General features: G+C 51.8%; 1 protein-coding gene and 1 long non-coding RNA gene across 4 annotated transcripts in view; one reads left to right on the top strand and one right to left on the bottom strand.

The window, feature by feature from the left end:
• PRKD2 (protein kinase D2) overlaps nucleotides 1–12,620 on the bottom strand; it is a 35,055-nt gene that overhangs the window by 4,870 nt on the left and 17,565 nt on the right. For all 3 annotated transcript variants that reach the window (XM_032262556.1, XM_032262555.1, XM_032262557.1), the window contains 7 exons: nucleotides 12,512–12,589; nucleotides 8,372–8,630; nucleotides 6,505–6,557; nucleotides 6,307–6,379; nucleotides 5,406–5,512; nucleotides 4,060–4,221; nucleotides 357–455 (listed from right to left, as the gene is read on the bottom strand). In XM_032262556.1, coding sequence (XP_032118447.1) covers nucleotides 357–455; nucleotides 4,060–4,221; nucleotides 5,406–5,512; nucleotides 6,307–6,379; nucleotides 6,505–6,557; nucleotides 8,372–8,630; nucleotides 12,512–12,589 — 831 coding nt within the window. The remainder of the gene's footprint in view (nucleotides 1–356; nucleotides 456–4,059; nucleotides 4,222–5,405; nucleotides 5,513–6,306; nucleotides 6,380–6,504; nucleotides 6,558–8,371; nucleotides 8,631–12,511; nucleotides 12,590–12,620) is intronic.
• Nucleotides 9,162–10,370, top strand: LOC116539560. The gene is made up of 2 exons (XR_004264114.1): nucleotides 9,162–9,621; nucleotides 9,742–10,370. It is a non-coding gene; the product is annotated as an uncharacterized LOC116539560 (long non-coding RNA).

Here is a 12,620-nt window from a genome sequence, read left to right as displayed (position 1 = left end):
GTCACTCAGGCTGGAGTGCAGTGGCACGATCATAGCTCACTGCAGCCACCAACTCCTGGGCTCAAGCAGTCCTCTCACCTCAGCCTCCCAAGTAGCTGGAACTATAGGCGTATGCCATCACGCCCGGCTAATTTTTTTCATTTTTTGTACAGATGAGGTCTCCTCTGTTTCCCAGGCTGGTCTTGAACTCTTGGGCTCAAGTGATCCTCCTGTCTCAGCCTCCCGAAATGCTGATTACAGGCAAGAGCCACTGTACCTGGCCCCCACATCTTGATTAGTATAATCCCCCTCCCCACCCCGACCCCAGCCATCAGTATTGCCTGGATTTTCCCACATCAAGAGGGGACATAACTGACCTGAGGAAACGGGTCAGCTGATGCCAGCAACACATTTTCTGGTTTCAAGTCGCAGTGGACGATGTTCTTGAAGTGAAGGTGTCTCAAAGCCACCAGGATCTGAGGGGAGCATGTGGGGTCAGTAAGAAAGGTAGAACTCTAGCCGGGCGCGGTGGCTCAAGCCTGTAATCCCAGCACTTTGGGAGGCTGAGGCGGGTGGATCACGAGGTCAAGAGATCGAGACCATCCTGGTCAACGTGGTGAAACCCCGTCTCTACTAAAAATACAAAAAACATTAGCTGGGCATGGTGGCGCGTGCCTGTAATCCCAGCTACTCAGGAGGCTGAGGCAGGAGAATTGCCTGAACCCGGGAGGCGGAGGTTGCAGTGAGCCGAGATCGCGCCATTGCACTCTAGCCTGACGATAGAGCGAGACTCTGTCTCAAAAAAAAAAAAAAATTTCAACTGTTTCTTTTTACTTTTTTTTTTTTTTTTTTTTTTTAAATAGAGACCGGTCTTCACCACATTGGCCAGGCTGGTCTCAAACCGCCGACCTCAGGCGATCCACCTGCCTCAGCCTCCGAAAGTGCTGGGATTCCAGGCCTGAGCCCCCGTGCCCGGCCCATCTCCAGATTTTGTCAGATATCTTCTCCCGGTTCCCATGAACAAAGAGGGCGGGTTGGAAGCTAGATAGACCCAGACTCAAATCTTGGCTGGACAGCTGCTCGGCTGAGACCTCGAGGGAGAGACCACTACCTCCCCGAGCCTCAGTTTCCTCATCTATACAATGGGGGTTATAGTAACACCTACCTCACAGGATGGTGGTGAGGCCTAGATAAGCTCATGAAGTAAAGGGCTTGGCACAGGGCCCGAGTGTGGGCAGGCAAGAGCCCAGAAAGCAGAAATCTGCAGAGAGAAACAACGAAGAGCGAGCAGGCAAAAAGGAAGGAAGAGACAGAAGACCAGAAAGAGAAACCCCTTCAGCTGCTAAAAGCCGTCATCTGTGAGAACCGTGATTCCTCTCCACACCTAACGTGTGGATACGACTGGGCATGATGGCTCATGCCCGTAATCCCAGCACTTTGGGAGGCTGAGATGGGAGGATCGCTTGAGGTTAGGAGTTCCAGACCAGCCTTGGCAACATGGTAAAACCCCATCTCTACTCAAACTAAAAAAATTAGCCAGGCATGGTGGCACACACCTGTAATCCCAGCTACTTGGGAGGCTGGAACTCAGGAGTCGAGGGTGCAGTGAGCTGAAATCGTGTCACTGCACTCCAGCCTGGGTACCAAAGCAAGAGTTTGCCTCAAAAATAAATAATAAAGTCTGGCTGAGGCTGCACCAGTGGGTTTCTGTCCCCACCCCATAAGCCAGCCTGACAAACACAGACACACTGCCTGAGGGGATAAGGGTGCTGGGCCAGGGTAAAGGAAGCCCAGCAACGATGGCTCTGAGACCAACAGAGATGTCTCAGGAGGAGGCAAGGTACCAACTAGAGGGGAAGGCCTTTCTAGGAAGGATGTGAAACACACAAACCACAAAAAGGGACATTTAACATCGTACAAGTTCAGTTCTATGGCAGGCCGGATGCAGTGGCTTACGCCTGTAACCCAGCACTTTGGGAGGCTGCGGCAAGAGGACCACTTGAGTCCAGGAGTTCAAGACCAGCCTGGGCAACATGGCAAGACCCTGTCTCTCAAAATACATTTAAAAAAAAATTAGCCAGGTGTGATGGCTCATGCCTGTGGTTCCAGCTAACTCAGGAGGCTGAGATGAGCGGATTGCTTGAGCCCAGGAGTTCAAGACCTGCCCGGGCAACATGAAGAGATGCTGTCTCTACAGAAACATTAAAAAAAAAAAAAATTAGGCTGGGCATGGTGGCTCACGTCTATAATCCTAGCACTCTGGGAGGCAGAGGTGGGTGGATCATGAGGTCAGGAGTTCAAGACCAGCCTGGCCAAGATGGTGAAACCCCATCTCTACTAAAAATACAAAAAAATTAGCCAAGTGTGGTGGCGGACGCCTGTAATCCTAGCTACTCAGGAGGCTGAGGCAGAGAACTGCTTGAACCCAGGAGGTGGAAGTTGCAGTAAACCAAGACTGCGCCACTGCACTCCAGCCTAGGCAACAGAGCGAGACTGTCTCAAAAACAACAAAAAAAACTTAGTTGGATGTGGTGTTTCACACTTCTTGTTCCAGCTAACTCAGGAAGCGGAGATAGGAGAATCGCTTGAGCCTAGGAGTTTGGGGCTGTAGTGAGCTATGATCACACCACTGCGCTCCAGCCGGGGTGACAGAATGAGACCCTATCTCAAAAAAAATAAAAAAATAAAACCCTATGGTAAATCAAAGCTAAATATAAAAGAGCCAAACACTGGGATAAAAACAATGAATGAACAACCTAAGTGATAAGAATCTAATGTGTCCCCCACCAAAACACAGAAATGCAGAACATGTCTAGGAAGGAAAAAAAAGAATCTAATATCCTTCATATACAAAGAGCTCCTACAATTCAAAAAGATAACAGTCCATTGACAAATCAGCAAAGGATAATACAGCATAGGCCAATAAACATGAAAACATGCTCAACCTCACCCATTTTATATATATGTAAATTTATATACTATAATATATACATATATAATATACACATATATTAATATATATTATGTATGTATATTGGTTATAAATATATAACATTGTTATATATTTTATATAATATGTGTATTAATATACAATATATATTATGTATGTATATTGGTTATAAATATATAACATTGTTATATATTTTATATGTGTATTAATATACAACATATATATTAAAATTTACTTATGAATGAAAGAGGATCTCCGTCTCCCAGGCTGGCATTGAATTCCTGGGCTCAAGTGATCCTCCCACCTCAGCTTCCCAAAGTGCTGGAATTACAGGCATGGAATTAATGGAATTACACTGTATCAGGCCCCATAATAATTATTTTTTTGAGACAGAGTCTCCCTCTATCACCAGGCTGGAGTGCAGTGGTACAATCTCGGCTCACTGCAACCTCTGCCTCTTGGGTTCAAGCAATTCTTCTGCCTCAGCCTCCTGAGTAGCTGGGACTACAGGCGCGCACCGCCATGCCCTGCTAATTTTTGTATTTTTAGTAGAGACAGGAGCTTACCACGTTGGTCAGGCTGGTCTCGAACTCCTGACCTCATGATCCACCTGCCTCAGCCTCCCAAAGTGCTGGGATTAGAGGCGTGAGCTACCGCACCTGGCCTACTCTTTATTATTTTTAATTGTTATTGTCACTCTATTATTTTTTTTTTTTTCAAGAGGCAGGGTCTTGCTGTGTTGCCCAGGCCGGAGCACAGTGCCTCTTCACGGATGCACTGTCACTACTGATGAGGTTAAAGAGCTTTGACCTGCTCTGCTTCCATCCTGGGCTGCTTTGCAACCTGGCGGTCCCCGGCTCCTGGGAGGTCACCACGTAGATGCTGAACTTAATGAGGATGTCTGCTCAGCACAGAACTCCTGGGATCAAATGATCCTCCTGCCTCAGCCTCCGGAGTAGCTGGGACCACAGGCACATGCCACCGTGCTCAGCTTGTGTTTTTGATTATGGTTTCTCTCATCTGCTACTGTGACTCCCGCCAGTGTCTGCCTGGCCTCCTAGGCATGCAGGGCCTCTCCAAGCTGACACCTGATGGGGAGGGGCGGGTGGCAGCTGGCAGGCCTCGCGCACCTGAGTGATGAGGAACTTGGTAAGGCGCTCAGGCAGCCGGCCCTTCTCGCTGGAGAGGATCATCTCCAACATGTCCCCATGCAGCTTCTCCATCACCACAAACACTTTCTCAGGCGTCTCGAACATGCACTCCAGGTTCACGATCCCGGGGTGCCGCAGGCTCTGCAGGGTGGGGCGCAGGGTCAGGGCCAGGTTGTCCACAGACTCAGACCCCAAACGGTCAGGTATGGGAGCAGGAGGATGACAAACAAGGAGAACGATGTCGCTGGGGTGTTGGCACTGGGGGAGGGAAGGAGGCTTCCCACAGGCCAAGACAGAACAGGCCCATCTCCACCCCACCTGCCAGGTGCCCAGAAGGGTTTGTTCCCTTTTTAAATATAGAGATGGAGGCTGGGCGCGGTGTCTCACGCCTGTCATCCCAGCACATTGGGAGTTCGAGGCAGGTAGATCACCTGAAGTCAGGAGTTCAAGACCAGCCTGGCCAAGATGGTGAAACCCAGTCTCTAATAAAAATATAAAACTCAGCTGGGCGAGGTGGTGCGTGCCTATAATCCCAGCTACTCGTGAGGCTGAGGCAGGAGAACTGCTTGAACCTGGGAGGCAGAGGTTGCAGTGAGCCAAGATTGTGCCACTGCACTCCGGCCTAGGCGACAGAGCGAGAGTCTGTCTCAAGAAAAAAAAAAAGAAAAAATATATATAGAAATGGGGTTTTCCTGTGTTGGCCAGGCTGGTCTCAAACTTCTGGCCTCAAATGATCCTCCCACCTCAGCCTCCCAAAGTGCTGTGATTACAGGTGTGAGCCACCATGCCCAGCCCAGAGGATCTTTACATCCTGCAATTCTGGTGGAAGCCCAGGGTTTCAGGAGGGAGGAGGGGGAGCTCAGGTAAGTGGGGAGAGCTCTGCATGACTGTATCTTTTAAATCCATACCCCCTCCACTTCCATGCCCCCAGTCCTGTCCTGGCCTAACCCCTCTCTCCCACCCAGATCCACACCCACCCTCCAGGTGGCAGTCAAGGGATCTTCCTAAAGTACACACCTGATCCTGCCCCTCCCTTGCTCAAAAGCCTTCTATGGCTCCCCAGTGCCCTCAGGAGAAAGTCCACAGGGTCTGGCTCCACCTTCGTCCCTGGCCTCATCTCCCAGTACCTCCTTCCTAGAAAACCTCATGCTCCCTTTTACCAGGCCTTTGTACAGGGTGGTCCTTCCGCTATGAACACCTTCTCCTCCCCTTCCGTCTCAACATGCATATACCATTCTCCAGGAAGCCTTCCCTGACCACCCCTACCCTGGGTCCACTGGCCCCTGAAAGGAGGGAGGAGAAAGGGAAGGCGCCCTGGTGGTCACCTGCAGAATGGCCACCTCGTTCCGGAGCTGGCTCTCTTGCTTGGTGGGGAAGCGCAGTTTGTCAATGACCTTAACTGCCACGTCCCGGCCTGTCTTCCGGTGCTTTCCTGGGCAGGGAGTAGGAGAGATGAGAGATGAGAGAGCAAGACCACCCAGTCGTGGCAGGAGCATCCCCACCTCTGCTGACCTCTGCCCCCCACCATGGAGACAGCCAGAGTTGAGCAGAGCTGGAAGGCCCCAGGAGACATGTGTAAAAGCCATGAGAGGTGCACCTTGGGAAAGAAAAAAAAAAAGCTCCAAAGAGGAGACTCTATAACATGGGGAACTGGATTTACAGCCAGTCAGAATCCAGCATCGAGTTTTGTGTGGCCCATAAGAGTCCCGGGGACAGGGGAGAGACAGATGTGTGAGGACCCCAGGCACAGGATCATCTCCACCCAAATTCTACACTTCCAAGAGTGTAGAATTTTCCCTCCATGTCCTATCAAACTCTAGGATCTAGCCTGTGGCCAACCCCAGAATGCAGAATCTACCCTCCTATCCAATCAGAATCTAGGATCTAGCCTGTGGCCAACCCCAGAATGCAGAATCTACCCTCCTATCCAATCAGAATCTAGGTTCTCCTTCTGTGGCCAATCAGAGTGCAGAATCTACCTTCCCTGTTCAATCAAAATCTACCTCTGTGACCAGAGTGCCAAATTTACCCTTCCTATTAATAACAAGAAAAAAGAAGAACCTGCAACCAGTCCACCCAGGATCTAGCTTTCTAAGACAATCAACATAGGAGGTGAGCATGTGACAAATCAGAAAGGAAGGGTTGGAGCCAGAAAGAAACGATTGGAGCCAGAACAGCTTCCCCGAGACCCAGGCCCCCTCTGGGTTGGCTCTGAAGTGTCCTCACCTCCATACACCACTCCAAACTGCCCTGAGCCCAGCACTTCGTCAGGGAAGATCTGGTAGACGGTGGCAATGTCCTGCAGGGTGAAGACAGGGCAGATCAGGGATGCGAATGGAAATGAGGGAGGGGGAGTAGAGGGGATGGGAGAGCTGGGGAGAGAGTGTGCGAGGGGAGGGCATCAGGGGTGGGCAGGAGCCTCACCACATTCTCTTGGATCTGACTGTTGGACACAGAGATGCTCAGAGAAGCTTGTCCTGGGGAGAGGGAGAGACAGAGGGGAGACAGAGGTGAGACGACTCTGGGCTCAGGGTTATCTCTACCCATACCGGCAAAGGCAGACTCGGGAGTCAGGCCCACCCAGGTTTGAATCTAGTGTGCAATACAATGTGCAGCTTCAGGCTGGTGACTTGTCACTGTGAACCTTGGTTTCCTCATCTAGAAAATGGGAATAATAAAAGGACCTCCCTCACAGGGCCGCTGGGGGAGTCAATGAGGCGTGCTGAGCGGCTGAAGTCACGGACGATTTTGCTGAGCATTTTACCCCAGGACTTCAGCACCAGGGGAGGCAGACTGACCCCTTTATACAGAGAAGGACACAGTCTTGGAGGGAAAGTGCAGACTGACTCCTGCGTCTTCCCCTGAGCTCGCCCCCGACAAACCCAACCAGAGCCAGACACTTCTGTAGTCCTGAGCCTTCTGCCCTTTGAACATCTGTCCCTTCCACCTGTCCACAGCCTGGTCTAGGCCCCTGCTCGCCCCCCAACCCTGGGTCCTCACCCCACAGCCCTTTCCCTGGTCTCTTGCCCCAATCCTGCCCCCTCCTATTCACTTCCACAGAGAAGCCAGAGGGATCTTACGGAGACACAAGAGTGATGCTGTCCCTCCTCTGCTCCCCAGTGCCCTCAGGAAGAAACCTGAACCCCTTAAAGGGCCCAAAAGGCATGGCTGAGAGCCTCATCTGCCAGTGACTTCAACCCCTAACATGCTATTCCCGACATACTGGCCTTGCTCCTGGGCCTCACATACGGCAGGCTCTCTTCTCCCTCCTGGTCTTTGTAGATGCTGTTTCCTCTGCCAGGAATACTCTTTCCTTCATCCTACACTTAGCTAAATCCTCCAGTGTCAGCTCAAACGTCACTCCTAGGACCAAGCCGGATTACACTCACAAATGTTCTGCATCGCACTCGTTGCTTGTGTGGATTAATGATCAACGTCTGTCGCCCATGCTGGATTATAAGCTCCAGAGGGTGGGAACCTGGTACTCTCACCACTTTTTGCCTCTGCCTAAAATGAGCTCCCATTTGTTTTTCCACATCTCACCCCGCCTCCGCCTCCAGGTCTCAGTTCAGATGTCACCTCCTCGAGGAAGCCCTCCTAGATACCTAACCCATTAGGTAACCCTCTGGGCTCCTCCAGCTCCCTGGCTCCCTTGTCCCAACCCTGCCCACCCTGGACCATCACTCTCTGAAGATGGGTATTCTGCCCTACTGAACTCTAAGCCCCATGAGGGCAGGTGTTGGGCTGTCCTGGCCACTGCTGTCCCCAGCACCATCTCACACAGAGGGGAAGTGACTTGCCCAAGGCCACATATTAGGCCAGGAGCTTAGCAGAGATTTTTTTGTGGACTTTGGTTGTTTTCTCTTTTTTGGAGATGGCGTCTTGCTCTGTCACCCAGACTGGAGTGCAGTGGTGTGATCACGACTCACTACAGGCCCTCAGCCTCCCAGGCTCAAGCAATTCTCCTGCCTCAGCCTCCCAAGTACCTAGAACCACGGGTGTGCGCCACCACACCTGGCTAATTGTTTTTATTTTTTGTAGAGATGGAATCTCGCTATGTTGCCCAGGCTGGTCTTGAACTCCTGGCCTCAAGTGATCCTCCCGCCTTGGCCTCCCAAAGTGCTGGGATTAACAGGTGTGATTAACGAGTTTGAACCCAGGCCTGCTGAGTCCAGAAGCCACATTCTCAACCCCACCATAGCCCACCTCCGTCTTTGGCCATTCCACTCCCCAGCATCCTGCCCGCCCACCTAGACCCATTCTCTCAAGGACCTGAAGTGGGGGGACTTACTGTGGGGTGCGTGGCCTGGGGCGCTGGGTGCATCCTGAAGGATGACGGGCATCAAGGCCTGGCGGATGGCTGTCTCCCAGCCCCGGGCAGCCTCGGCCCCCTGCCCACTTGGCCCACCCGGAGCCCCGCCAGGCATCTCGCCCACGAAGTAGGTGGCATTGGCAGTGATGATCTCAAAGCAGTGTGGGTTGGTGCCCGGTGGCACAAGGCTGAAGTTCTGGGCGGGCTCCACCGTAAGGATTTCTGACAGTGGGATTTCCTGCAGGACATGGAACCAGCACAGGTGAGGATGCCAGGCAGACCATGCAATTCTACTGAAAATACAAAAATTAGCCGGGCATGGTGATGCGTGCCTGTAATCCCAGCTATTTGGGAGGCTGAGGCGGGGGAATCACCTGAACCTGTGAGACGGTAGTTGCAATGAGCCGAGATTGTGCCACTGCACTCCAGCCTGGGCGACAGAGCGAGATTCCATCTCAGAAATAATAATAGTAATAATAATTACTGGCAGAAGTGATATCGAAGCAGAGACCAGAAAGGTAAGAAGAGGCCAGCTGGCAAGGAGTGGGTGAACCACAGCATGTGCAAAGGCCCTGAGGAAAGGCTGTGCTCCAGGCTAAGCTGCATCCCCATCACGTGGGGTGGTGCCTGGACACAGTAAGAGCTTGGAAAACGTTTGATGGCTGGACACGGTGGCTCATGCCTGTACTCCCAGCACTTTGGGAGGCCGAGGTGGGCAGATGGCCCAGGAGTCCAAGACCAGCCTGGGGAACGAGACGAAGATGGAACCAGAGCCGGCTGTGGGCAGCGGACGCGGTTCTGCCGGGAGCCGAAGTTGGCGGTGAACGTGTACTCAACGTCAGTGACTGGTGATGATCTAAGTCCACGTGGCATGCGGGCCTGGCTCAATGAGTCTCTGCAGTTGAATCTGACACAGCTGTGCTCAGGGGCTGCCTATTGTGTTTATGGACTTGCTGTTCCCTGGCTCCATTGCCTTGAAGAAAGTGAAATTCCAAGCTAAGCTAGAACACGAGTACATCCAGAACTTCAAAATACAAGCAGGTTTTAAGAGGATGGGTGTTGACAAAATAATTCCTATGGACAAATTAGTAAAAGGAATGTTTCAGGACAATTGTGAATTCGTTCAGTGATTCAAGGAGTTTTCTGCCGCAAACTATGACGGAAAAGACTATGACCCTGTGGCTGCCAGACGAGGTCAAGGAACGGCAGCGGCTCCCTCCCTCGTTGCTGTCAGCTCTGGCAGTGCAGCTCCCAGAGGCCCGTCTCAGCACGGCGCTGCTGCGGTTCCTCAGGCCGGCCCTGGCGCGCTATGCAAGAGCCCTGGTGATGCCGGGGCAGCCGAGTTGAAGCAGCTGGTCAACGTATTGAAACTTACTGTTAAAGACTTGGAGAAAGACAGGGATTTCTACTTCGGAAAGCTACGGAACATTGAATTGATTTGCCAGGGGATGAGGAGGAAAACCACCCGGTATTGCGGAGGACTGTAGCCGTTCCGTATGCCACAGATGGAGGCTTATGTGATGCCTGAGGAAGGGGACCAACAGGAGGAGCAAGAAGAGGGTGAGCAGCCTGGAGCAGCAGAGCAACACCCGGACTCCTCACTCCGAATCATGGGCTTCGCTGTAAAATACTCCCTTTCGTTATCCTTAGAGGCCTCACTGGTTTCTTTTCATAAGCAAAAAGCACTTGTTCTAAAGTGCATGTTGCAGACGTTTCCCTCCTTCTCCAGGAAGTTTGAGTTAGGAGCTCTCACCTTGTAGCACGCAGCCTCAACATCTAGTTGGTTCACCTGGGAAGCAAAGAGGCTGACCCTGGGGCTCGCCGTTCGGATTCGGGTCACACTGAGTGTTGGAGGAGAGGTTGTGTCGTATGCTGAGGCAGCGGCCTCAGTGGAGAAATGTCAAGACTGAATTGAATTCTAAGCTACTGTGAAATCAGAGAATGCTGTAATAAATGAATGCCTTAAGAGAGAAAAAAAAAAGACCAGCCTGGGCAACACAGTGAGACCCTGGCTCTGTAAAATATTTAAAAATTAGGCAAGGTGCCACAAGCCTGTAATCTCAGCTCTTTGGGAGGCCAAGGCAGGCAGACCGCTGGAGCCCAGGAGTTTGAGACCAGCCAGGGCAACACAGCGAGACCCCCATCTCTACAAAAAATGCAAAAATTAGCCAGGCACGCTGGTGAGAGCCTATAATCCCAGCTACTAGGGAGGTGGGAGAATCATTTGAGCTGGGGAGCCAGAGGTTGCAGTAAGCCATGATCATGCCACTGCACCTGGGAGACAGAGCAAGATCCTATCGCAAAATAAATAAACGTTTGATACTAAATGAAGGAAATGAGGCCACGCAGGGCTTCACAGGTCACGGGGAGGAGTCTGGGCTTTGTCCAAGGGCCCTAGGGAGCCACTGTAGGCTTCTGAGCATCATCTGTTTGTGTGCAGAGGGCAGATGGAACAGAATGAGATGGAGACAGTGAACCAGGAAGGAGGCTGAGGGGACCCAGGTGGGACAGAAGGCGCAGGGACCATGGGGTAGGAAACGTGTCCAAGGAGGAAGGGGGGAGGGAGGATGAATGACTTAGGTAGCCCATAAAACCAGGTGGTGACATGGACACATGGGGGGTGAGGACAGCATTTTATTTATTTTACTTTTTGAGACAGTCTTGCTCTGTTGCCCAGGCTACAGTGCAGTGGCACAATCTCAGCTCACTGCACCCTCCACCTCCCAGGTTCAAGCCATTCTTCTGCCTCGCCTCCCAAGTAGCTGGGATTACAGGCACCCGCCACCACAGCTAGCTAATTTTTGTATTTTTAGTATAGACAGGGTTTCACCATGTTGGCCAAGCTGGTTTCAAACTCCTGACCTCAAGTGATCCCCGCCTTGGCCTCCCAAAGTGCTGGGACTACAGGCGGGAGCCACCGCGCGCAGCCTAATTTTTGTATTTTTAGTAGAGATGGGGTTTCACCATGTTGGCCAGGCTGGTTTCAAACTCCTGACCTCCAGTGACATCCTCCCACCCCCACCGCCTCGGCCTCCCAAAGTGCTGGGACTACAGGCAGGAGCCACTGTGCCCGGCCAAGCACAGCATTTTAGATGGTGTTATCTGAACAAAATGGGAAGATGAGAAGAAACCAGCTATGGAAAATCCAAGGAAGACACTCCAGGGCAGGTAACAGCTGGAGTCCGGGTTTTATTACTCTAAGAACAATGGGAGCCACTGGAGGGTTTTGACGATTTCTTGTCTTTCCTTATTTTTTTTGAGATAGATTCTCCCTCTTGTTGCCCAGGCTGGAGTGCAATGGCACAATATCGGCTCAATGCAACCTCTGCCTTCTGAGTTCAAGAGATTCTCCTGCCTCAGCTTCCTGAGTAGCTGGGATTACAGGCTTTTTGCCACCATGCATGGCTAATTTTTGTATTTTTAGTAAAGACGGGGTTTCTCCATGTTATTCAGGTTGGTCTCGAACTGTCGACCTCAGGTCATCTGCCCTCCTCGGCCTCCCAGAGTGCTGGCATTACAGGCATGAGCCACCATGCCAGGCCTTAATGCTTTTAATAAAGACTCCCCCTGCTGCTATGGGGGAAATGACAGAGGCTTCGAGATCAGAAGCAAGGACCCTGCAAGGAGCAGGCTGCAACCATCGAGGTGGAAGACAGTGGCTGGGACACGGTGTGGGCACGGGAGACAGTGATGAATAGGCACACATCATGCAATACATTAATTATAAAGGAATAGTGAGAACAGCCTTAGAATTACCGGGAGCTTAACATATACCACGCCCTAAGCTGATTGCTTTAGTGGATTGGCTCTTTGAATTCCTGCACCAGCCCTGAGGTATTAGCATTTGAGACATTTTACAGGTAAGAAACCTGAGGCACCAAGAAATAAGGGAACCGGCCCGGATTCCCTTCCCTCCCTTCCCCACCACCCACCGCAGCCCGGCGCTGGAAAGTGGTGGGGCCAGAATCAGATGAGCAGCACTTGCTGATGAGCTGAGGCAGGGAGGACGTGATTTGCAGGATCTATCTGGAGTAACTGGGGGTAGGGGGTAAGAGGAGGTGTGGAGAAGTTTGTCGGCACAGAGGGAAGCCCGGGGGAGCTGAGGTCCCGGGGACTCACCTTATAGTATCTGTTGGTCGTGTTGTTCTGGAAGAGGGTGATGCACTTGCAGTCCAGGCGCCAATAGTGCCGCTTTCTCTGCAGAGATGTTTGAAGGGTCAGGTGAACC

The sequence above is a fragment of the Sapajus apella genome, unplaced genomic scaffold (assembly GCF_009761245.1).
Source record: "Sapajus apella isolate SASKATOON/1434 unplaced genomic scaffold, GSC_monkey_1.0 scaffold130, whole genome shotgun sequence".
NCBI lineage: Eukaryota > Metazoa > Chordata > Mammalia > Primates > Cebidae > Sapajus > Sapajus apella.
This window is presented reverse-complemented; position numbering and strand designations above follow the sequence as displayed.